General features: G+C 39.2%; 1 protein-coding gene and 1 long non-coding RNA gene across 2 annotated transcripts in view; one reads left to right on the top strand and one right to left on the bottom strand.

The window, feature by feature from the left end:
• The window catches only part of LOC107601213 (SAM and SH3 domain-containing protein 1), a 51340-nt gene extending 33187 nt beyond the window's left edge, over positions 1-18153 (bottom strand). Inside the window, exons 1-2 of the mRNA XM_016293305.1 lie at positions 17502-18153; positions 5297-5425 (exon numbers count right to left, since the gene is read on the bottom strand). Coding sequence (XP_016148791.1) covers positions 5297-5425; positions 17502-17603 — 231 coding nt within the window. The 5' untranslated portion in view covers positions 17604-18153. The remainder of the gene's footprint in view (positions 1-5296; positions 5426-17501) is intronic.
• A 6445-nt stretch (positions 18154-24598) lies between these two features.
• The window catches only part of LOC107601214 (uncharacterized), a 22833-nt gene continuing 19751 nt past the window's right edge, over positions 24599-27680 (top strand). The window contains exon 1 of the long non-coding RNA XR_001610901.1: positions 24599-24684. This is a non-coding gene — a long non-coding RNA (uncharacterized lncRNA). The remainder of the gene's footprint in view (positions 24685-27680) is intronic.

Here is a 27680-nt window from a genome sequence, read left to right as displayed (position 1 = left end):
GTGTGATCTGCCGATACCGATTTTTGCAGATTCCGATTTTTTTTTCTAAGAACTATAATTGACAGCATATACAAACAAAAATCTACTTTTCTTCAACGCAAAGTTTTATTTTTTGTTTTATTTTCAAAACACAAGTAAAAAGTCAGTAATAAAATAAGAACAAATAAAATTAAATAGCTAACAACAGCACAAATAAATGCAATAGAATAAAGAGAGCTATGAGACCAAGTTTTTCAGGTTAAGTAAGTTTTTATTCAGGTAAGAAATACTACAGAAATTAAAGTAATCAAATGTACATTTTTATCAAATTTAATTTCTGTACTCTTCATTGTAAAAATTAAATACAAATTAATGCTTACCATTAAAGTTATAAAACATATTCAGTCAAGAGCAGAAAGTAATTTTCTTCTTTGATTAACATGATAGACAGCAGCAGGAATATTGGACTGCAGTCCCTTTAAGAGTTTATCCACGGACCCAATATACTGTTGCACAACATGCGTTCTCCTTCTCAACTATTTAACATTCCAAAACTGACTGTGTTTAACTGGATACTCGCCAAGACGGGCATTTTGACATAATTTTGTATGTATTTGACCGTTTTAGCGCAGTTAGCCACTCATTTTGGTATTTGTGGCTCACAAGCTGTTTGAGACTGAGCGCGGCTTGTGCGATTCACTAATATAGATCAGTGGTGGTGCGCATGCTTTTAGTGCAAGCGCGAACGCTGTGGGAATGACTAAAATAGTGCGCAATACAAGCACTATTTAACCGGAGCGAATGAGACGTGTGTGAGAGAGAAGGGGTTGTCGGAGAGAAAAGAGCGAGAATGCGCGGCTGATGTTATTGCCTGTGCCGCTGGTAACAAAACGGATCGGCTCGAAATCGTCAAGAAGTGAGACTGATCGGCCGGTCACCGATCCGGGCCAATCATGAGGAAATCGGCCGATTCCGATCCCTGCCCGATCGATCGGTGCATCTCTAATTCCAGCTGTGTGGTTTCTGCCTGGAAATACCAGTCAGAGGGAGGGAAAAACATTGTTTCTCATGCTGGAGTAAACACTTTTAAAACAGGTAAGTATTATATGTCAGTGTCATGACAGACATGGGGAACACTTAACTTATTTTTGGGCGTCACCTGCCAATTGGTGTGCATGTATGTGGGTTTCCCCTCAAACAAAGGTTCACTTCCATAACATAACCTACTTTCACACCAACAGGAATTAAATCAAAATGCCACAACACGCCTTTGAGTAAACCACCACAACAAGCCTGAGCCTGAGAAAGAGAGGGACAGAAGAGCTAAAAATCATTAAAGCAAAGGGTGTGCCAGAGTCTTGACTAAAATGACTTTAAAAAACAATTACAGGATTAACATGTTAAAGTAGAATTCCCCAAGTGATGTTTTATTAACAAGTTTCGGGAGGAGCGCGCGCAGATAATTAACACGGCCAGTTCATCATCAGTAATTACACCATCTATCCAATCAGCACAAGAGAGAACCTCTATAAATAATCAAAGCAGCCTTACCTCCATTATCTCCCGTCTTTAGCATCCCTCCACCACCCCGACTCCTCACCTTCAGCCCGTTCCTACCCCAGCACGGGGAGGAACACTCGGGGGGAGCATTCTGGGTCCGGGCTTAATCCCGAGCTCGGACCCCTCTCCCCGGACAGGGGGAGTACCCCGGGCTCGAGAGTAATTACCGAGCTCGGAGCGCTCTCCCCGGACAGCACGCCAAATACGCATAACCTTTACTCGGTTCATTATAAGTAAGTGTAAACTCGTGAAACCATATCAACCAAGTGTTGTGGAGTAACTCCCACTACTAAGTAGCCTAGTTTCAGCAGTGTGACAGTAGCTCAGCCACATGCATTTTGATTGAAGAAATTGCTATTATATAAACAATATATTAGTTAATATGCATTACATTCATATATAAATTAATTAATACTTATACATAAATTTAAAAAGAAGAGATGCCATTCAGCCTGATGTTTTCTGTTATTATTCCGCCTTCAAAACTGATACTCAAGCTAAAACACAATAACACAAACAGCTTTCCACAGCCGCATTGTGTGGCTGATAGAGACTTTCTGTCTGGCAAATGGAATAAAGGAGAGTGTTTCTGTATGAACGGCTATGAAGACAAATGACAAAATATCAACATGGCTAGCTTGTTCTATGTAAAATGGGGGGGGGGGGGGTTATCTATTCAACACACTGTGTAGAGGATGTTTTCCTAACTCTTTGTCATCGGGGTAGCTCTTATAAAAGCCCAGCAAGATAGAGAGGAAGAGTGCTGAGCAAATGTGGAAGCCTGAACCAGCTCTGTCAGCTCTCTGTGGAGATATCTGAGGAAATGAAACCGAAATCAAACCTCAAATCGGACTCGGGAATGTCTAGGGCATTTGAGAGTGCCTCAGACTAAACCAGAGAACAGAAATAGAGAAGAGAAAGTAACAGACAGCTTCAAAAAGCACACAGACTTCACCTCTGTTAGAAAGGAAGATGTTGGCTGGCAGTGAAGGGGAAACCATGGGCCTCATTTGATGCCGTTCAGGATACATGTCCTTCACTGTGGATTCCTGCATGTGCTCAGAGATTCATTCTGTCGAAGTATGAATAGACCACAATATTCATGCCTCACTCACAATAGCCTCCAGTGTTGCCTCTGGTTAAACCGGTGACCTTTCCCCTCTTTTGAGGGGTTGAGGGGAGAAAACCAAGGGCCCATTGCCAGCTTGGCCTCTAAAACAGGGTTACGTGCCTTTGGGAGAGAGGTTAGCTGGGTGACAGTGTTTATGGAAATTAGTGAGAGGATTTGAGGAGGAAGAAAAGGATCAGAAAGAACAGAGAGAAGACTGAAAGACAACGATAGGGAGTACTAGCATTTTGACTTTTCCAAGTGCCAAAAAATTCAAAGGTCATGCAAAGGTCATGTCTCTCAAGGCAAAGCTGAAATATCAAGCCATTAACGTGGCCTTTAAACCACCAATCTGGAAGAGGATAATCACCTGTTACTGCCCTCAGACTGGACAGCAGCCGCTCAGCTTGGAGTATCCCATTTCTGTTTCACAATTTCTATTCTTTCCCAATGGATTTAGCCCAGACAGTGTCTAGAAAGGGCTGTGCAAATATGAAAAAATCTTTTGTGTTATGAAAATAAAAACAGCATATAGATGTGGCAGAAGAATGACAAGTTTTCAAAACCATCTGCAAAACTAAACGAACAAGTTCAACTTGTGTAGACCTGCAGAGCCCCAAAACAAGCATGTTTTTCCCTCACTTGCACATGGAATGCAAAACACCTCCTAGAAAAGTCCCACAGTTATCCATTTCATTCCTCTTCCCATGAACCAAATCGCTCCCATCCAGCAGTTACTCAAATGTCCCCGTTTGCTTTCCATGATACTCCTGAGAATGGCACAAGACCAGCAACACTAAATACATAAAGAGATGACCTACTTGGCCCACTTGACACTTCCTCCTGCCCCATTAGCCTCAGACCAAACCCTCCTTTGACAGTCATCACCCTCTGCTCGGAAATTATCACAAAGTCCTTTGATGCATCACACTGACATTTTCCAAAAGGGGAGACCTATTTTTGCACTCAACGCATTGTGAGATCTGACTCCCACTGCATGGGCTTTATCTTGCCTTTGTTGTTGGCTATCTTAAGTTTGTGCTAATTAAAGGGGCAGATATATGGCACTAAAGTAAAGATAAACTTAAAAAGTGTTCAATATTCATAAAGCGCACCCTGAAAGTACCCTAGCATTGAATGAATCCGGATTACTAAACAAGCACAGCTGAGTCACAGTGCTGATTTAGGTGGGACGGTACAGCCAGGTTTTGTGCTGTGCTCAGCCCTGTATTAACCAACTTTAGCTTTAGTACGGTTTACACAGAGCAGGGTGTGGAGTTGGATACTGGATTAGATGAGATGGATAAAACGGAGAAAAGAACATATAAAGGAACAGTTCACCTAAAAAAGATAATTCTGTCATTGGTCATCTTTTGTTTTCATATCGGTTTGGAATGACATGAGATGGAGTAGATCTAAATAAGCTATTTTGGGATGTTTTACAGTAAAGCCAATGCTAGTTCTTTGCAGTAGCAGTGATTTGGTGTAGAGATTCTAGACAGTGGTGCACAGTGGAATTCTGTACCGTTCATTCCAGAATTCAGAGAGAAAATCCATTGAAACAATTCAACACAATAGCGTACCTAATGTTCTCCAAACCTTGAGAATGACTGGTTCCTGTGTGTGAGGCCAGCACCACAGCTGAGCATGACTTTCAGAATGTTTTCTTTCTTTCTCTCAAAATCCCCTCACTGGACTGTGCCAACCCCAGCTGCATGTTATAATGAGTCCGGTGGTTTCTTAGCAACCCTGGGTGGCCCACTACCCTACATCCCTGAGAACATAGACGCTTTGAGATGCAGACGAGAAACGCAGAGCACTGACAGAACCGCAGACAGTCCAAACACGTATGGAAAGAGGGCAGGGTGTGAACGCATTTGTCTTCATATTGTAATGGTTTAAGACAAGCGTTTCCTTCTATTAGCTCATAGATTTACAATGGCCATTCTGTAGCACCAAGTGATGAAAGAAATAAGTGAATTTTGTGATTAGCTGTGCTTGTGGTTCACTGTCCCTGGAACATAGATGGAAGGGAAACTATTGCACTGGTTTATGACTAAAACAACTGTTACTGCAATAACAAGTAGGCCATACAGTGTTAATAGCTTTAGCATTCAATTTCCTTATTTATTAAGGCCAAACTCAAGTGTATAAAACAGTATGTAGCTCAGAGAGTGACGTTTGTTTACCCCATAATCAAAAACTATACATTTTTAAGAATTGAAACTAAATGCTTTCCAGAAAAGCAAAACAGAACTTCTGCAGAAAATGTTTCTGGTTAAAGGCATACTCAGCATTTTTTTGGTTTATGTTGCAGTGGCTGATATGATAGCTGACCATGTGACTAAAGGGCTAAAACTTTTTAAATAAGAAAAAACTCGCAAATTCCACCTGACCCAAAAACGTGTTTCACAGTGCTAAAGACTGCCAGATTAACTCATCTGGTTTAAATGCCAAGGCAGTAAACATGCCAAGATGAATTAAATCCATGGTGAAAGTATGTATAAACAATTCTTAAGAATTATCTGGTGACAAGGTGATTTAATGAAATTATTGGTCATTCTAGAAAACAAACACATCCACAGCTGTAGGAAATGCAGGTGTACAATTCAGGCTGTATGTGCTATAAGCGTTTGAGGCTGAACTTACCATGTCTAGCTCTTGAGACACTTGCCGCTTACGAAGTTCCTCCATCCGATCGCTGACGTCGCTGAAGTATGTGTTGTAGTACTCGGAGTACTCTTGTGCCAGGTCATCTATATTCCCCAGAGAGCCATCCTACACAAACAGAGATATGAATGAAACAAAGCTTTGATGGCTTTTCATTTAAAAAAGACAGGGAATTTTAATCTGATACTTTACAATTAAATTCCATCTCATTAATAAGCCTCCCTCCCCTCAGTCTCAGAAACACAAACAAACACGAGCGGAGATGTAGGAGAGCTTCATTCAAAACTTGTCACTGGCACACGATTTTAATTAGGGTCGCAAGAATGGCGCCAGCCAAAAAGGACTTAACACACTCAGAACACATTGCACACATTTGCTCTGACGAAGCAAACAGTCACACACAAGCTGAACTAAACTTCTAACCCTCACATTCCATTATTTTTACTCCACACGAATACTCATACTCTGGGCTGAGACCACAGGATTTTTGCTGGGCTTTTGTGAATTTGTGGGGTTATAATTTCCATGCTACTGGTTTACAGAGAAGTTGTCAGTTTGTTGAGACGGGTTTCTTGTGCCACGTATATGGGCCAAGGATGGACCATTGAGTGGCAAGATTTTCCAGAAAAAACGTTTTAATTTATAATCAATTCATATAAAATTAAATTAAATATTTTTACAACCACGTTAACCACGTTTTTTTTAGTGGTGGGGCCAGAGAACATTTTTACAAGACAAGTGAGTATAAGTTTTTACGTATGGGTGGCATTTTCTGTGCAACACATTTATAAACTCAACACACAAGCGCAGAAGGCCTCTCTTACTGCCCAGCCCTTATGACCTTCTCTGACCTTTGCAGCTGTCTTGTTGTGAGTGCACATGTTCAACTGTGGTGCTGCCTGGCTCTGACTTCAGCGTGAGTGAGTGTGGGTGTATCCTATTTTTCTACAAGCTCGTGACAGCAAATGACCTCAGACTGCTGCAAAAAAGCACATACAATAAGAATGTCCTTTACTCAAAACTAGAGATTAGCTTCTTTCAACTTCTTTAGAAAACTATTAATACCCCAGCAGCTGCAGGTGGCATAGTTTCTTTTCCTAAATGGAAGAGTTTGTTATATTTAAGAGCATGTTTGTTGTATCTAAGTTCTACGCTAGGCTGGATCTTTCCTATTGCTGTACTACATGCCCTTTAAAGTCCTGTTGAATGAAAAGTCAAACACAAAGGCCTTCTTCCTGCTCAGGACCAAGCTGAAAAACACATATATCCTGTCATTGTGTGTACGGGCCAGAGGTAGGAAGGCCAGGGCCTCAAACACACCCACTGGTAAAACTGGTGTGTATTACAGACATTGGCTGCGCTTGTAAGCGACAATAAAAATCACTTCAGGCTAAGGACATACAACTCATGATAATGCTGTTGAGATCTTTGAAAACTCATTTTTAGAGTGAAGTTTGCGTTATAAATAAACAATGTCTTATAAATCATATTCACAGGATTAAATGTAAAAGGTTTTCTCGTTCTCCACAAAATGCCTCTTAACCGATCCGTTCCAACAAAGCTCCAAACAGATGATCTCAGAATACTGAGACTCCCAATGGAACGCTGCTCTCTGTGAGAAATTCCTGCTTTTGCATTCCGATCTGCTGGCCTGCAGAGCACCTCCAGCTTTTAGACAAAAACATGATGTGAATATGTGAATTTGTAGTTAGATGCACAAGTCACATCCTCCTTCCTTTAGGATACTTGATAAAGAGAGATAGAACAGCTGAACTAAGACTAAATAAAAACTTTACAACAGCAACTAGGCCACAGGCTTTTTTCTTTTGCCATTAGCCAAGCTTTTTCAAGTACATAGTGTTGGTTGGGATGGTAATGACAGGCCAGAGGCTGTGCTTAGCTCTGAGTGATGGGTGGAAGGGCCAAAACCTTCATCCAAGAACTTAATCCAGTCTTAAACGGGTCTCATAACTTTATATAATTTTATTTTATAGAAAGCAAAGGCTCAAGAAAAAGAAATCAAGAAAAAAGGGGATGCATGGAGGAAACCACTTTTTTTTATTTATAGGAATATAAAAATACATTTGAACTAACTCAAACCTGCAATTTAGTAACAGCAACTAAGGAAAGAAAAAAATATATAGCTTAAAATATATATTGATATATAACAAGCATATTTCAATGTATACATTTAATATCTTCAACCTTGCTCCTGGGGACCCACTGGCAAAGTTCATTTCCAACCTACATCAGGTCACCCACCCTGTAATTTTTCAACCCATCCTGAAGACCTTGATTAACCGGTTCAGACGTGCTTGATTAGGGTTGTCGCTAGACTCTGCAGGACAGTAGGTCCCCAGGAGCAGGGCTGAAGGTATATATAATACATATATAATATACATGAGGAACAGGCCATCAATCTATCATCTATCTTCAGGCTTAAACTGAGCAGCAGTGGCCTTTGATCTGAATTAGTTCAGCACATCTGTACAGCACATGCCTCCCATATTCTTATTATCATTCCACACATTCCTGGCCTCCGGTGAGGTAATGCTGGACTAATTCAAAGCTCATGCTTCATCTGTCTGTATATGTAAGAGGATGTAGAGGACAGAAGATGTTTGCCTCTTACTTGAATGTAGCTCCACATGAGCTGAGAGCTCTTAAAAAGAATAGCGGGAATGCGTCTTGTTTCGCGACATGAATCACTGCTTGAGCACACAAACAGAACCACCCAAACTCTGCTGTCCAGCCCAAAAAGCCAAACATTTAAAACTCCCAAAGCTATATCTCTGTCTGTAACTAGAGCTCCAGAGTAAACCATTTCCAAACACAAATTAATGCAGACCTCTTCATATGATCAGTAAATACTAACCTTAAACCAACACAGACTGTTGCTGTTTCACTATCCTACCTCAACCAGTAATGTTGCTCTATCTGAACTACCTCTTTTAAAGTTGGTTAGCCACAAAACCACATTTTGGGACTGGTACTTGTTTGACAAGAGGAACATTTATTCGCTTGATGGGAAAAAGAAAAAGGCATAATTCACCCAAAAATAAAGTCTGAGTATATGCAAAAACAAATGAGATTTGAAAGCTACAACAAAGAGGAAGTCAACTACATTTTTTTTGGAAGGAAGAAAGAAAGAAAGAAAGTTTTAAGCTACATCAGCACAGATTAAGGCTCTCAGCAGGTGTAATCAGCCAGCTCTTGTGTTTATAATTTCCAGCTGGAACAACATTCATAGACTGATATTATTACTAATAATTCCTAAATTGTTTGCTCTTTTGGGTTGACACTGGTTGATAAAAGGAAGTGAGATATCAGTCACTGTAGCACAAAACAGGAGACTACACTCAAGTTCTGAAGCTCCTGAGTCTTTTTCACTTACTGTTGAGTCCTCAAAAGTATACAACACCTAATTACAGTTCAGTTCTCCAGAATCTGCTAACTTCAACACTACTCGAGGTCCTGAGCCACACACAACTAGGGATGGGTATCGTTCAAAATTTTTCGATATCGATACCGATACCTTGACTTCGATACCGGTTCCTGAACGATACTTTTTTTCGATACCAATTTTATGAAATCAATTTTAACAAGATTACATTATCTAACAAAAAAACTAATAGCGAATCTTTAAGTTAAACTCCTTCATGAACCTCGCTACTGAGAAATGTCATGTAGCTTTTCAGCTGCGAAACTATTTTACTGATAAATTCGTGGTGCAGCGCTGACAAGAAGTTTCTGTTCGCGTCTCCGTGTGTCTGCACTGTGTGTGCGTCTGTGAGAGAGACTGGGAGAAAGAAAGCGTGATTTCCGTAGCCTACATAAAAAAGGTGGAAGACATGGAAATGGTTTGTCATTTTTTACCCTATTGTTTGTTATATTTATTTGCTCAATGTCTTGAGCAATGCGTGAATCCGGCCCTGTTAGACGGCAATCGGAAGTTATTACAAACACTCGATGGTGGTTTAAAGTGAGTTCTGAGTAAAAGCGGAATATAAATATTATTTATTGTCTTATGTAGCATGATGCTACAGTTTGCATGAATGGTCACATAACACGCACTTTCGGTCGTGTAACGTTAGTATGACTATCTGCATATGATCGGAACTCCACACAGCTCCCGCGCTACTCTCCATTGGAAATGAATGACCGGTCTGTCGCCTGTCGTTTGTCGGAGATAGTGGAAATCCGACTTGAAACGCAGTGGAAACGCCAGTACGATGAGGATAGTTTTCATTTTAGAACATAAACGCACAAGTGTAAATGTAGCCTTACATCTAAGGGGGCTGGGACGCATTCACACTACAGCCTCACGTGTGCGCCACTCTCTGGTTGTGTTCGACTTGACGCGGACCGACTGTGCAGACCGATTGGTGTATTACAGTACCACGAGAGCTAAAGAGAGCAGACTGCTCCGTGCGCTTTCGAATCGCTCTCGCGGATGATCGATCTGCGCCACGCCTCAGTCGAACACACCGGCAAGTGCTGCAGGCTTATTGGCTCACTGACGCTGATGAGATTAACCCCTTAGGTATCGAAATTTGGTACCGAACGACGAGACGTTTTTCGATACTCGATGGTATCGAGGCAATTCGGTCGGGGCCTAAAAAGTATCGAACTCGATACCCAGCCCTACACACAACATGAACCAAACTCAACATGTTGTGTAATGACATGCAACAACATTCTTTGTCGAGAACGTCTGTTTCCAGGACAGGGACAGAAACGAGAGGAACGGGTCACAATGACTGGAAGAGAGACAGATTCCACATTATGCAATCGAACATTAACTTTTTACAATAAAATGCACTAAATATGAGAAGCTGTCTGTTCACAGAAGCCAACCGCAAATTCACACTTCCCTCAGATGAAACTGGCGTTCAGTAAAGCCACAAATCTTTGATGGGGCCATCGTAACAAATATAATGTTATGCCTGGTATGAGGAAGAGAAAGAAAAGCAGGGAAAGAAAAGAGTGTGAGTAAAATACTGAGAAAGAAAACCTAAGGGTGCCTAAGCATTTCCCTCGAACTCAAGCTAATTGATTACTCTACATTCCTTTCAGTTGCTCAGCCCACCTGCTCCAAAACAGCATTATGGGACACAGAAATCCTTAGAGGGTAAAGGTGTATTTGATTACGCTTCTACACAAATCAGAAAGAAAACATTAACTGACTTCAAGCCATTTGTAGATTCTTCCTATGACTTAAGACTGAGCTTTGCAAAAACAATGCAAGATTAGGATAATTCCCCTGCTGGCTCTTTTACTGAGAGAGGAAACAGGATTTTTTTTTTTTTTAGGCAAAACCTTTCATTCTTCAATAGCCTAAAACAAAACTCAAATGCATTCATACAGAGAATCCATTGTGAAATGAGCGAGCAAATCTGATAAGAGCTGTTCTTTTCACAACACTCAAATCAAAGGAAACACATTTCATTCTGAATGCAGCATGAAGACTACAGAGCCATTAGAGTTTTGGACACAGTCTTGAATCCTATGCTTCTGCACTGTGACAAATGTGTCGACCAATTCCAGGAATTCATGAGAAGCATGCACTGCACATGGTGTTGAGAACATGCTAAAACTGAGGATTAAAAAAAAAACAGTACAACAGTAGTTTGAGTTTTAGTAAAACATATACATAGGTTAGGGATTCACAAACTTTTTCGTCAGTCAAACCCTTTAGTGTCCTCACAAACATTGGGGAAGATAGGGCATCCAATGTCACCAACATGAAAAAAAGAGAAAGCTATATATAATCTATGATTTAATCATCTATTTTTTCATAGATTTATTTTTAATTATTCAATTAATAATCTATATCTAAATGATTGTGATATTCCTCAAGTTTCTTTTAATAAATGCATCAGCTAAATGAAAAATATAACAAATATTACATTTGCAGTCTATAGCCTAGGTTGGTTCACAAAAATAATTTACTATGCAATAACATCTAAATTATAAATGTCAAAACTAGGGATGTCACGATTTGATTCGATTCATGATTTTGATTTCACGATTCGATTCCTTTTTTTAACAAAATGAGATTTAAGACAAATTATAAATTAAATGTGTCCTTTTATTATTGCTTGGACAAAATGCTGCACATTTCTTTGTGAAATTGAAATATAACACTATAATATAATACTAATATAGCACTTGTAAATTATTGCTCTTTTCTTGGTTTTGATGCTTCTATTGTCCTTATTTGTTAAACGCTTTGGATAAAAGCATTTGCTAAATAACTAAATTCTAATATAATGTAAATGTAAATAACTATATATATATATATATATATATATTTTTTTTTTTATTATTCTCCCTTGTCCAAACAAGTCTGTCACATGACCTCAGTCCTTTCCCTGTCGTTAGGGCTCGTAAGGGCTGCTCAAAAATGGCATAATTAGGAATGAATGTTCTGCAGTAAGCACACATCCCCAAGAATGACAGCATCTGTTTCTTTGTAACTGGGGTTTATTTTTTTTATTTTATTTTATTTTTTTATTATTATTATTATTTATTTTTTTTATTTTTTTTGGGGGGGGGAATTTCGAAATTTGAAGCAAAAACAGAATAGTTTGACTTCAGTTTTATGAAACCATACATAAAATATATCTGCATGAAACAGCAGACGAGCTGAATGAGACGCAGATTCACTCTCTGCCAGCAGGTGGCGCTTACAGTGTTTCCTTGGTTTCCGCTGTAAACAAAGCAGTGCTGCACTTATGAACTTTAATATGCATTATACATAAGCAAGATGAAAAGTAAGACCGGAAAATAACGGTAATTTTAATTTGTTAGACTATTTTATCTACAGCTCGTTAGAGGTAGAATTCTTTAGTGAAATAAAGATGATATTTATTGAAATGACTTCGAATTAATTAAGGAGAGAGAGAACAAACGAGCTCGTCAGTTTAATTACAAAAACCGCTAAGTTATCACCTCATTGCTGAGAAATATATGTAGCTTTTAGCTGTTGTATTTTCAAAATTCACGGGGCGGGGGTTGAAAACCAGCTGCTGAATGTGCAATTTCTTACCTATAAAAAGTTTCCATCTCAACAAAACGCGAGCGCATACAGCATGCCGGCATTAAAACGCCATTAAAAATCTTTATGAGCAAACGTGTCGCCCTTGCATTGGGAGTTCTGTGGAGAATTGGATATGTGTGTTTAGGCGTAGGTCGGATCGGATGTCCAGATATCAGATGTGTATCCGATTAAAATCCAAATTTGGAAGTGGCTCAGATTTGGATGCAAAAAAATCGGATCTCGTGCGGGGTTTTGCGTTTACACGTGTTCAACAAATTCCGATCTGTGTCAGATGTGAGCGAAAGATCGGATTTTTTGTGCCAGTGTAAACGCAGCCTAAGTTCCCCTCAGACATGCATTCATATAAACTCCTACCCCTAACTGAATCGCGATTTGTTTAGCATCTCAACCGATTTGAATCCTCACATATTTAAATTGACTTTCAACCGGCTCGCGGTTAATCGTTTCATCCCTAGTCAAAACAGAAGGAAGAAAGAAAGAAAGAAAAAGAAAAAGAGAACGAATGAGGTAATTAAGGCTTGGCTTAGCATTTTTCTTTCATTTTTAGGTTGTCCAGTTGTTATTCTGTGCAAATGGAGATTGCATAATATGCCTTTATAGTTGCTTATCCTGGAATAATGAGTAACACAGCAAACCACAAAACAAGTTTAATGTGTCCTCTTTCAGAAACAGAGAATATCACAAGACGACTGGTCTTCAATGAGCCCATGTTACACCTCTCTTTATCTCCTTGCACTGGCTACCGGTTGCGGCTCGAATCAAGTTCAAGACATTGATGCTTGCATATAGAACAGCCACAGGCTCAGCACCTGCCTACTTTCACTCACTACTACGAATCTACATCCCCTCCAGAAGTCTGAGATCCGCTAGTGAGCGACGCCTCATGGTACCATACCAGAGAGGCTCAAAATCACTTTCCAGAACATTCTCGTTCACCACTCCTGGCTGGTGGAACGATCTTCCCACCCCTATCCGGAATGCTGAATCCCTGACAATTTTCAAGCGACAGCTGAAAACTCATCTCTTTTGAAGCTACTTGACTTCATCATAAAATTATTATTATTTTTTTTAATTCTCTCTCTTTACTTATTCCTTCTCTTTCTAGCTTGTACTTATTTGAACAATGTCTAAGAACTTGGTATTACAACCACTTCATGTGTCTGTTTGCCTCTTTAAGAAGAATCGCTTTATGTATCCCCCAAATGACTAAATGTAAATGTAGAATGCCCTATTTTACTGTCATGATGAGTGAATATTGTCAAAAAATACTACACTAAACAGTGACTAAACACGACCCCTTTTAATACATGTTAACCAGGAGTCACTCTCATTTATAATCGCAGCATGCATCTAACACTAAAGATGCGGTTTAGTGCGGTTGTTTTGGCTATATTACTTTTTTGTCTCATGCAGCGCACTGCCTGTGTCCGAGTAACAAACGAAAAAAAATTAAATAAATAAAAATAAAAAGTGCATGTGATATTAACAGACGAACTACGTTCATATTTATAATTCCAAACAATCAGTAAGCGACAGGTGCTAGGAAACGCTGTTTGGTACTCCTTTATTGACGAGTCGGCTGCGGTGCGGCCAACTGAATGCGCTGCTTCTCTGCCGCTCACTGCACAGAACAGACGCCGAGAGAGGTGACACTTCTCCGGGAAAGTCAGACCTTGCATTCGCAGGACAGCACTGGCAAAATCTTCCAACTGAACCATAGCTAAGGTTTATCCAAAAAAAGTTGCTAGGTTTGTCAGTATGAATATTCTATGGAAAAAAGTTGCTAAAAGGGTCTGAAAGTTGCTAAATCTAGTGCAAAAGAAAGTCGCGCTCGTGTGTGTGATAGTGTTGGGTCTAGGGATGGGCGTATCCACTCAAAGTATCGATATATCGATACTGACACGAGTATCACTTCAGTTTCGGAACTTTCACGCTTAGTAACACATACAGCTGTTCCCTCACCACAGTGCACCAGTGAAAAGGGACCCCTTTCAAACAGTGTCGCGTTCCGAACGTTGTTTAAGCGACATACATACTGTATTGCGGTATTTTACAAATTCATATCATAACAAAATTAAACACCGGTATTCGGTATGAACCGGTATACCGCCCAGCACTAGGAAGTCACTTGACGTAGGTGTTGTGAGATGTGTGGCGCCGCCCTGGAGGGGAGAAGTGGACATGAGCTGTATTTGAGTTAGAGAGGATGTAAAACAGAAGTTGGTCAGGGGGTCCTGATGCACCCTCGTTAGGGTGGCTTCCTCAGGATATCCACAGAGGGCTGATGGAAGCATAAGGAAGGAGGCGTGCTGGGTGGAGAATGTGTTAAATTAACTAGAATCAGAGGCGGGAAGCAATGGCTCATCCAAAATCAAAAGCAGTTACTGTCAAGGTGCTTAAGTACTGCAGATATGGCCAGTCACTCTCCCACACATTGTCTAATGTTGAAGCAAACATATCTTTACTGAACACTGCTGCCTTATGCATAGTGTCTATCTGGCTTTCTTTACAGTTAGTATTAAGATCATTACGGTTTAAATCTGGTAGTAACAAGCTTCTCAAATTTATAGTGTGCTACTGTATGCTACATGCAAATACTGTAGCTCAAGCTTCAACAAAGCTGCTCCTATTTAAGAAATATTTGATAAGGCAAACAATTAAGATGTCAAAACTGTATTTCACAGATAATTTTCTCCTTAAAATCTTCACAGCCACAACATAACACAAATCCAAGAGGCGGTTGAAATGAGGGTGATGGGCTGTTAATTGACTTTGAAATGAATTTAGATGAGTGGAACCACATATAAATGGGGTTTGCTCACACAGACCGCACTTCAATGACAGGCAGACAGAGGTATTCTCATTAAGAGAGATCTACGAGCTTGGCATGCACAATGGTTAACCTCAGAGTGTAGTTCAGACTTTTAATTCGCAACTCAGTAGCCGCCAGTTCTACAAATGCTGTTTATCAACATTAGCATAAGATAGTAAATCTTAAACACTACCTCAAATGTAGCAATATATGCACTTACGAAAGCAAAAATGATCTTGCAACTTCAAAAATCTACTTAATGCCATAATAAAACCTTAGTTTTATAGACAGCGTGCCCACCAAAACAACATTTCATTCACTAGCAAGTCACATCTAAAAGGCTTGTAAAAGTTGAAAGTAAAACGACCCAGACCGTCAAATGGTCAGTTTAACTGAAACCATGTCTAGAAACCAATTTCTAACACAGCTGTGCTAGTTCTCTCTGGCTTGGCACTTAGTGGTCTGTTTCATCAGTTTACATTTATATCAATATTTAAAACTAATTTATTTATTAAGTTGCCTTGTAATGAAAGATACCATCATCTAGTCATCATTGTTGCGAAATAAAACCCTTCAATACGATACAATAATGACCAGCCTACTGTATATGATTCCTATACATGGTTACGAAAATGTCATTAACAAAAATTAGTTTGTATACAGTAAGGCATTCACTTGTGTTTGCTAAAAAAGTATAAACTAAGAGACACTGCAGCGCAAATGCACAGATTTGCTTTTGTAAAAAATCTAAATAACTGAAGCAAAGACAGAATATAAATTCTCCAAACTATACCACTACAGATGAAGGCCTCTAAAAAGAGCTCTTTAAAGCCAAAAGATGGAGGATTTGTTTAAAGCTGCAAGGATCATAAACAATAGCTGCAGTTTGTTGTTGGGGGTTGGGTATATCCAAGCTGAGAAACCTTCAGGTGCTACATCTGCTTGCACTGCAGGGCTATTTGTAAGAAGGAGTATACATGAGACATATTCTATGGAAAGAAAGAAAAAAAGACTCATCATCTTACAGTAACATCACAGGATAATATACGCCTGAGGGAAGAAGAAAGGGTGTGGAACTTAAAAGAGATTAATCATTAATGTGTGTCAGTGTTACAGTTTATCTAATCAGATTTAATAGAAACAATTATTTCTCATTAGGTAATCTCACTTTCCTGGACATAAAAACAACACACACACTTTTCAGATGCTTAATTCACACTGCAGCCATCAAGAGGCAAAGCCATTTTCACTGGAAATGCATGTTAGGGTTCTGAGAAAGTCTCAGGGAATATCTGTATGTAAATATCCACTTTAACCAATTTCCTACACAAGAGTTACAATTAAAGGTCCAATTAAAACAAAAAAGGACAGAGAATCCATGACTAGGCCTTGAGGACATTACAATGTGACCATCACTATTTAAGCTGGTCTCAATGGAAACATGAACACTTTGAACTGATTCATAAATTGTAACTAATAGGACCAGGTGAAATGTGCAAATAACAGACAACAGAGACAGCCTTGAGAGAGAATAGATATTAAGATCTTTTCCCAAACTAAATGCTATAGTGGCCAAGGAAATGTTTTTGTCCTGTAAAATAAACACTAAAGATGCATCAGTCTCCCCAAAACCTACAGGTCCTCGAAATGTTACATTTGTTACAGTTAAATCTCTTAGCTAACCAGTACAGAGAAAACACGTGGTTTATTTAATTATATACACACCAATATGGTAATATTTTTGCAATGCTCGTTTTATGGCCTGATAGTTTTCAATGTTGCCATGCAAGACTACTTTGCGAACGATTTAAGTCAACTTACAAGTAACCAGAACCACTAATTCCGTGTCTGAGTAGTTACTTATATAAAAATAACTTTGTAATATGCGGGATAATGTACATTCAGTTGGTCATTAGACTTAAAGTGAAACGACAAGGAAAACACATTTAAACTTCTGTGTCGTGTTTGAATTACGTTGCGTATCTGACGCCGCTCGTGCGCCGGGTGATAATAATAATAATAATAATAAACACTTCAGTTACATACCATGTGATACGATTCCCTGGAGATTTCTAAACTTCTCACTGCCTCTCACCAGGTCCAACCATACAACTTTAAGTGTCTATTCGCAGCGGGCAGAAAGTTAGCTGAGGTTGTCCTGACGCTCCTGCAGGCTGCTTTAACATGCGCTTGGCATCAAAGCACAACCACTACACACACAATGAGCTCCAATAAATTAAGCCCCTTGGGTTGAAAGACTTTTCTCAAGTTGCCTTCCTGTGACACCCCTCCCCCAACTCCGAACTTACCAGCATCCCCATCACGTCCGACCAGAGCCGGGAGAAACTGTCCGATGATGCGCCGCTGGCCGCCTGCGGCTCCTCGGGAGAAGACGCTTGATCCTCCTCCATTGCCAAACACTGATGGATCTACAGCCTCAAATTTCAAGTTGATGAATGTTAATCCCCAAACCATAAAATACGTCCAGAAGTCTTTTAAATCGGAGTTAGTAGGCTATCTCGCTATTCCGTGGTGCGTGTTCAAAAGTCGATGCGAAGTATTCCGTTAAAGAACAGAAATACATATTCATCAGTTGATATCGCTGATATGTTTTCCATTTGAATCCAGCTGAGCGGACACCGTACAGAGAAACTTCAACTCAAGTATAGCCGGACAGATTTCAGCGATTCACTTGGCACTTCGTCGGTGCGAACCAACCCAAACTTTAGGGGATTCTCTTTAGTGTGCAACATAAAAAGACTTAATCATTACAATACGTAAATAACATCAAAGCCAGTCCCTGTTAGACAAACAATGTTCCGAAGTACCCACGACAGCACAATTCAGGAACAACACTGATGAAAACGCCCGAAGCGGATTTTTGCGCTCGAGTTCTCTCCAGCCCCCCCCCCTCTCCAGCGTAATGGTTTACTACGCCCAAACAACTGAACACACGGCTCTCGCGCTTCACTGCCACAAATGGGACAAACGGATCCTCACTAACTTCACCAAGCGTTGACGACACACACAGAGACCTTTGGAAAAGGGAATCTCTCCTTTGGCTTTTCCAGCAATACTTTTGCTGCTATAAACAGACACAAAAGAACAAAGCGACATTTTGCTCACAATGCATTCGAAAACAAAAGGCCATGAGAAAATGATTTCATAAGCATGACGTTATCCATTTTCTATTCATAACACTTCAAAGCACACCTCTGAAAGCTTTACACACAGCAGTGTACTCAACCTTTTTGACACAACCCCAAGGTTAAAGCACCCATTCACTGACACAAAAACATGTTCTCCTTAACTCATACTGGATGTCGTTTAGCATTATAAGTAATTGAAAAAAAATGGGATGAAATATTTAAAACTAAGTTTTGAAAGCAGTCTTTCAGATAAGTTAAATTGCTGTTATTGCAACAACAACAACAAAAAAACTTTTAATGTTGAAACATTCTGTCTAATATATGTTAGCTCAAACTAAACAAAACTACAAAAAACATTCAGTCAAAGTTAATTTAGTAGGTAAAACAAGACAGTAATTTTACCCTCATGTAACATAATCTTTCAAGAAGATCTTGTAATGTGGCATCTGACCATTCTGGATGTCCTTCAGGGAAGATTTAAAGGCACAGTGGTTTCACTAATCTAACTAACCTCTGAGCCCTTGTGTAATTTGAGCTGCAGTAAGCCAGACGACAGGACAGAATTGAATAAATGTGCACGTTCAAAGCTGTGGATGCCTTGGATATTTCTCCTGTCATGCCTGTCTATTGCAAAAAAAGTGGCTAAACATGTCTGTTCTTCTTCTCTCCTCTTTCTCCTTTCCTTCCCAGAGACACATTCTCTGAAACATCAACAGCTGTCTAGTCTCGTGACAGATGACAGAACAGCCTGAAAGAGAGATAGAGGGAAAGTGAGAGCGAGTCCCTCTTGTTCAATGTGAGAATTCTTCCATTTGTCATACAGGGGCAGAGAGAAAGCATCCATATGTGCAGATCACACATAGACATCTGAGTAGTACAGTATGTTTAATTCTCAATGCAAACTTATAGTGGTTTACACAGCTTTTGTAAGCACCATCTACATTAGGCTATACTAAATTAAAGTCACCTCTCACATAAAGACAAATATACACACGCTTAATTAAATTTGTGCATATTATACATATACACGCTCAATGAAATTCATACATATTGTAGGTAGAGGTAAAGAGGGAATGGCTTTTCCAGACAGGGACTCTAAAACAGCTGCTAAACAGGCTTAGTGTTTACAGCCTAAACATATAAAACACATGCTCAGCGCTCTTTCAACCAACACACGTTTACATGATCTTTAATGCTTACATACTCGTATACTGTACAGGTGCATTAACGTTTTAAAATTCTCTGCGGAACAAGGTTTGATCCGATATTCTGGAAGTGCTTTACCTGATGTCTGCTACTATATGTGTGATTAGTGTAACGTTTGCTTAAAAAGTGGCTGTCAATCAATTTGGATCAGAGAGGACCGGGAAGAGGTCAAAGCATCAGGTCACCGTGTGTTTGTAAGGGAGTTCCCTGCTGAGTAAACAGAGTTTCTAACAGCACTGAATGGCAGAGCAAAGGTAATGCTCTATTGTTGAGATGCCTTCCGGATTCGAGGCAAAGCGTGTTGTTAAACTAAAGGGCATGTAACCTACAGGGATTGCAAAACACTTCCACACAATACTTCAAGAAACACTTAACTCAATGCCAGACTGCAGGGGGCCAGTAGAGCATATAGACCTTAAGAAGGGAAAGTCAACACAGCTGCACCCGATTTACACCACCTATAAATATAACCAATATCAAATATGGGAAAGTTGCTCTATAGGCTAAAAACACACGAGTCTGTCATTGTCTGCAATGAGATCATAACAAACGGTCATTCCAGACATACTGAGTCTGAATAGCACTGACCTGTAAAACAGGGATTATGCATGCAAAGCACGCACATTTTTTTTAACCAAACAATTATTGGATGCTGCACAAATAACTGATTATGTAACTTGAGACTACTGTGTGTTCTAACACCATCAACATTCAAACATTTTTCTGTATTTTCGGCACAGATATTTGGGAAATCATTTGTTTATCTTTTCTGCTCATCTCTCTCGCTGCACCTGTGGTGCGGATGGTGTTGTTGTTGTGTAAGACACACACAGTGGCTCTCTTGCAGCGCTCTGATTGGTATTCCAGTGATCCACATGCTCGGTGGCGGAACTACTGGTGCCAGTTTGGCCCAGCTCACTGGATCTGTTTATATGGAAAGTGCCAAAACGATGGCCACCTGCAGCATGTGGTTCTGTAGTTCTTCTATGATAAGTCAACTAAAGTTATGAAGTATGGATATGTGCATTGAGCATCAAGCCCATGGTGATGCTGGATGTTTGGATATGCAGAAGCTAAGGATGAAAGAAACATATTCTTTAAAATAATCTGAAATAAATAAGGAATTCAATTAAGTAATACATTCTTTTATTCAGAATGGATGCATTACATTTATCAAAAATGGCAGTAAAAGCATTTTTAATGTTGCAAAAGAGAATTTCTGAAGGATCATCTGACACTGAAGAGTGTAGTAATGGCAACTAAAAGGTCAGCTTTGCTATCACAGCAATAAATTACATTTTAAAATATAATTATTTGTATTTTTGATCAAATAAATACAGCCTTGGTGAGCATATGAATGTCCATTCAAAAACTAAAAATTATACTGCCCCTTAACGTCTAAACAAAAGAGAAGAAAACAAATAGCCTATGGTATGAAAAAGTGGGTTACCTTATCTGAATGTAATCTTAGATATTTGGACGATAAAAACACTTGCAAACTTGATTAAAAGCAATAAACAGAGTCAGTGACCACACACATTTAATGACTTTCTGCAACAGGATATGAGCCGTCACTTTAATTAAACTGACACTTATGAGCGTGTATTCAATCTATACAAAATAAACACTTTATAAGATGTTTGTGTACAATCTTTACTGAAAATGGTGTAAACAATTATTAGGCATTCTGTTTAAATCATTGTGAAGGAATAAGCATATTCCATAGATTCCAGAAATCATGTAAAGTGTTTCATCCTGTGGAATTCACCCAATGACACACAGCACTGTCAGAGATCAAGAAAGTGTCATGTTACCTCAGGATCAGTCATAATCAGTCAAACAGAATACTCTCAGAAGTGGAAAAGTGTGTTTTCTGGTTCATGCTGGTAGTAGGAAGGCTTCACTCCAGTTGCTCTGAACGACATACAGCTTCAGAAAACAAATGTGCTATGCTCTGTGTGAGAGATGCATGTTTGCTTCAAATCTCAAGGCAAGATGAGTATTCTGCTGTCTACGGATGTTTATCCTGATCACGTCTACATGTTGATGTGGCAAAAACACAAAAGTAATCACAGTAATCAGAACTGCACTTCCTCCCCAGACATGAGGGATAAATGTAAAGAAAGTTAAAAGAGGAAACCCTTATAATATCATACACACACACACACACACACACACACACATAAATGACCGCTGTAATTGTTCATAAACATCTTTGCTTAAACTTGGTATGTCCCCTTAAGTCACTCAAGGTGTTTCAGAGAATTATTTTCCTAAAACACTTGCTTTTGTCATTACATCTCTAAACTCCTTCAGCATTCCAGGCACTGGAGGGTACCGAAATGCCGGGATCATTTATCCCTGTTTTGCTCATGACTCAGTAAACCGCTATTAGCTGGAGTGTTTATTTCAGTTGCATTACTCTGGCACACTGGAACTCGGCATTTGAGCCATCCATGTGCAGTCGTCTGGAGATTTGCTGCTTTAATCGTGGTACGGTTGCTAATCGGTATGGTGTGAAGAAAAACACAATGAGACGTGAATCCACATGTTCATTATATTGACAAAAAACGATGTGTTTTGTGAACATTCTGTGAACATCTGCAAATATATTTTACAACAGACTAGCTGAGGCTTTAATTCCATTCATCAAATGACATACATTTAACTTTTGATGGAATAACAAACCATAAATCAAGATTCTGATCTTTCTAAAGAGCAGTGGCATGCTGTCCACATGATGACACCATAACATTGCTATTTGTCTGTTAAATCTGTCATCCTGGGATTAATTTCTCCCTAAGGAAACTTAGTCTAGGGCAAATAATCTGTTTTACACAACAATGTGCACAGCCACCAGTGAGCCTAATGTAATCATAGCGTGAGCTATTCATTTCCACACAGAGCCCCCTGCTGGTTGATAACACAACTGCAGGCTAAATGTACCAATTTGGAAAATCAGTAAGAACTATAGTCAGAGCACTGAGATTCGTCCAGAATGAAGATAAAATTATGTCCTACTAATAGTTATGCTATTTTATTAAGATATAATAACCGTTGTGCTGCTACATATTTTTTGTGGAAACCATGATACATTCACATTAATAAAAAAAAACTGCATTTAAAATAAATGACCTTGAAAAAGTAAAACTCTTCACTGTCACTTTTGATCAATTTAATGCATGCTTGATTACAAAAAAAGTATTTTGCATCTAGTTTAACCCACAGAAATACTAGTAATGCTGCACATGTCAACTATGTCAGTACGAAGGAGATAAGAAACATGTTTGATGCTGGTTTTCCAGTGACTTCATGAGTTTTTTTCCACAGGGTGTCCCACAGCTAGTCACTATGAGAACTGCACAGACCCATAGCAATTAATAAATGCCTGACAGAATCTTTCACATCCTCGTGAAAGACCCAGATGTGTGTAATCATCACGAGAACAAACAGCTGCTCTCCACACATAGGACTTAGCAGCATATAGCACATAGCACAAACATCATTTACAATGTTTCAACGGCTATTTTTGACCCACTGAGCTGTTGTTAAAGGAATACTCTGGGTTTGGTACAAGCTAGTGACAGAACTTGTAGAATAAAGGCCTGCTCACACCAAACACAATACATTTAACAAATCCAGACAACAACTATAACAATAACAGCACAGAGGAATGATATTGTGTGAATCATTCCATTATAAGAGACGAGTCAAAATAGTTTTTTTAGTAATCACCGCCATTATGCCACAAATGCTTAACTCAGATTGAACACAGATTATTACTTTAAATCATTCAAAAACATGGGTCAAATGCACAATAAGTATGAATGCCTGTCCAGAGCATGCTATGCAGGGTTGCGCCACACCATCCTGGAAGAGAGGCCAGTCCACCAGATGCTGGTGTTTGTCTGTCTCTGCTTCCCACCCACAACAAACAGGCCTGTTGCCACAGCAACCAATCCACTGGAGAATGAAGTTACATTCAAGAAAAATGCTGTACTGATTTGGAGCTTTACACACAGCCAATCTGTCACACCGACAGGCTTATTAATATTCATAAACACACTTCTGCACAACATACAAACACAGTTTCAGTGGAATGCAGTCGACTTTCTGCACACAATAGAATGATGGAAAGATAAGGATAAGAAAACACATGTTTTTGTTTCTATCCGGGGCGGACTGGCCATCTGGACGTTCTGGAGTCGGCCTGGCTGGTTCATCGTCAAAGAAAAAGTGTCAGATTAAGTGACATTGACGGTCAAAACAAAAGGGAGCACTAATGCAATCTATTTTTGCTTATAAGAAACCGAAACTGACACGAAGGAGATGGGCTTGTGATGGCAAGCAAAAGACATGAAGATAAAGGTGGTTGGGAGAAGCTAAAAAAAATCGAACAGATACACCAGGTTACCTTTGCCCGCCTCTCTCACTATATACAGCATGTAGCCTATAGCACTGTAGTGAAATTCCAGGACACCCCTAGTCCACTAGGCTATTTATCACTCTGCATTGTCTGGCATGAATATTCCATTAATTCATAAAGAGACAGCAACAATTCTACAACGGTTATGTTTGAGAGCTATTGAGTTCGAAAATAGAGTAAATGAAGTAGCCTATAAGGTGATTAGTCTGATTAACATGACACACACACACACAGTAATTTGAATACTAAAATTGAAGAATTATGTTGTTTCAGTTTTCTAGATCCTAGGTTTATGTTTATCATTGTCATGTACATTTTGCATTCTGCTCTTTTTATGTAGATTTCAAGTATTTTAGTTCATACAATAATACATTTATTTCAATCCTGTTGAAAAAAAAATAGAAACTATCACATAATTTGTAATGGTTTTACTGGTTATAATGAAAATTGTATTGGTTTTAACGGAAACTGTAATGGTGCCTGTTGGTCTCTACTGGTAATTGGTCACCTTTTATTCATGGCTTTTGTTAAAGCCACTAAATCCTAATGTAATATGTCCCAAAACACACTACACGAAACCATTATTTAATGGTTTTAATGGTTAAAAGCTGATTGTTTGTAATGTTTTTGATGGTATTTGTAGTGGAAATCATTCAAATTTCTGTGATGGTTTATTGTTTTTGTCAGCAGGGTCACCATGGGTTTTGTTATGTTGTTTGCCATAAATGCGATAGGATTGCTGTAATAATGTGAGATAGTAGCGACTGTCTTTAGTTGTGGTGGGCCTATTTGGGAGAAAATCCAGGGCCATATTTTACTAGATTTATTAGACTTTTACATTTACTTTTATTAGAATTCGAAGGCAGAAAGTAGACAATAGGAGTATTTTAGGCCTTAGCAATCTCCTAAGAACCACAAGCAACCACTTAGAGCAACTACGCATTTGACCATCATCTCTTAATCCTCCTTTTCTACAGAGAAAATGAAGAGAGGAAGAGGAAAAGAGGAAGGCGAGGTGGGGAGACAGAATCAGCAGGCGAGAAATTGAGTTGACTACCTGCCAAATGCAAGCAGAGGGGAGGAGGACACAGGAGGGGTGGAGAGCAGGAGACCGATGGCCTGAGGCGCTTGGCTCAGGTTTGTTAGTGTGTCTACAGTAGAGTGGGGGAGTGATGAGAGCTCGCTGTGGCCACTGGCCATTGACTGTCATAAAAACATACTCGCTGCCGTCAGCGGTGATGCCGGGGATATAAACACTCTATGCCATGGGTACCTGTGTGTTTGAGTGTGGGTTGGACAGATCTGCTCTCGGCCTCAACCACAAGGGACAGACCACAGCTGATTTCAATGGAAACAGAAATAATATTTCAGCCATGGGTTTTGCACATTGAGTTCCACATTGAGGTTGATTACTCACTGACAAAGACTCACTGGGATGTGCTCTTTACCCTGAATTACATATAGGGCTCTTTAAGTCTATTTGATGTAAATTATTATTAAAACATGAAGTGTGTATATATATATATATATGTATACACACACACACACACACACACAATGATAGAACGATGATAGATTTAATTCTGATTCAATCACAGTTTTTTCTTTTAAACATATTGCTTTCTGTTATTTTCTCCTTCATTTTTTTTCACTTCACTGGAATGATTAATTCATTCAAGTTCACAAGCGCAGTTTGCACTTGTAAGGAAACAGCTCCCCCTGGGGTCATGAAAGCAAACCCAGAGAGAGAAAACACACACACACACACACACACACAGTGTTGAGAATGTGGTATAGTGTCGTTTTTTTCCCATTTTTCACCAACAAAATCAACAGCTCTAAACACACAAATGTCTTTACCAGGCTTACAATAAAATCTCCATGAGTTTACAGAATACAAGTTTTACTGCTTACAACCATCATTTATTAAAATAAAATAAAACAGACACCACTCACATAAAACAAGTCATAGCTGTTATTTTTAATAACCTCACAGACAGATTAAACAGGGGTCCTTAGGTTTGTGGTTAGGGAACATGAATGCTCAAATATGGGCTGCTGCGATGAAGCATTTGAGGTCAGACACTCAGAACTCAATCTCTCTCACACACATTTGCATTTGTCAAACTCATTGCCCTCAAGCAAGTAGGGATGAATCTTTTACAAAACATAGTCTTGAATTTAATATCTGATTGTATGAGGCACTGTAAAGAGCAGATAAACAAACATCTCTGACCACACATTCTACTTGAGGAGGCACAAGTACCTGTTACTGAATATGAAACTATTTATTTAACAATGATGCCTTTAATCAAATTGCTGTAGCTTTCATTATATTAAATTGTTGCTTTGCAGTATTTTGCTTACTTGTGGTGACAAACTGCCTCTCATATCTTATTACTTTTATCTCTAGCATTTTCCTCAATGAAAAGCCTAAAAACTAAAATAAAAAGATGAAATAAAAGATCATAAGAGTTAAACAAAATTATACCTATACTATTTGACTATTTTAGATTCATGTGCTTAGCTATCATGTATAGTTTGGGCTTGGTAAGATTTTAAATGTTTTTGGAAGTCTCTTTCTTCTCCCCAAGGCTGCATTTATTTGATCAAAAATAGAATAAAAACAGTGATATTGTGAAATATCATTACAATTTAAAATAATTTTCTATTTTATTATATTTAAAATTACTCCGCGTCTAATACGCTAACTCTTACTAACCCCAACTTTTGAACAGTAGTATAGGCGCTAAAAGTTGCTAATACAACATCCAAAAATCTTCTCGCCCAATGCACTTTTCCTGCTTGTGTGCTAGTTGGCATCCTCAGAAAGCTCCTACTCTATTTACTCAGGCAGACACCCTCTGTCTGGTTTGATAATGCCTGGGGGAGAGACAGAGATGGGCTGGGCTTTGATTGCTTCTGGCTGCCTTTGAAAGCGTGCAGTGCAGGGCAGTTCAAGAGATCACAATCTATTCCACAATAAATCATCTAAACAGCGCGCCAGCCAAAATCAACTCAAGACCTTCCTTATTAACTCAGTGCCAATGCTGATGTCAACTATGGATCAGTTATGTTAAAGGTGAAGTATATATTTTTTCTATAATAAATACTTTCTCATATCCCAGCTTAAAGGAAGTTGCTAATACAACATCCAAAAATCTTCTCGCCCAATGCACTTTTCCTGCTTGTGTGCTAGTTGGCATCCTCAGAAAGCTCCTACTCTATTTACTCAGGCAGACACCCTCTGTCTGGTTTGATAATGCCTGGGGGAGAGACAGAGATGGGCTGGGCTTTGATTGCTTCTGGCTGCCTTTGAAAGCGTGCAGTGCAGGGCAGTTCAAGAGATCACAATCTATTCCACAATAAATCATCTAAACAGCGCGCCAGCCAAAATCAACTCAAGACCTTCCTTATTAACTCAGTGCCAATGCTGATGTCAACTATGGATCAGTTATGTTAAAGGTGAAGTATATATTTTTTCTATAATAAATACTTTCTCATATCCCAGCTTAAAGGATTAGTTCACCCAAAAATGAAAATTAGCTCATAAATTACTCACCCTCAAGTCATCCTAGGTGTATATGACTTTCTTCTTTCAGACGAATCCAGTCGGAGTTATATAAAAAATTGTTTTTGATCTTTCAAGCCGTTTAATGCCGCTCAGCGGGTGTTGCATGCATCAGTCCAAAATAAGTTAAAGGGGT

The sequence above is a fragment of the Sinocyclocheilus grahami genome, unplaced genomic scaffold (genome assembly GCF_001515645.1).
Source record: "Sinocyclocheilus grahami isolate Dianchi unplaced genomic scaffold, SAMN03320097.WGS_v1.1 scaffold301.1, whole genome shotgun sequence".
Classification (NCBI taxonomy): domain Eukaryota; kingdom Metazoa; phylum Chordata; class Actinopteri; order Cypriniformes; family Cyprinidae; genus Sinocyclocheilus; species Sinocyclocheilus grahami.
This window is presented reverse-complemented; position numbering and strand designations above follow the sequence as displayed.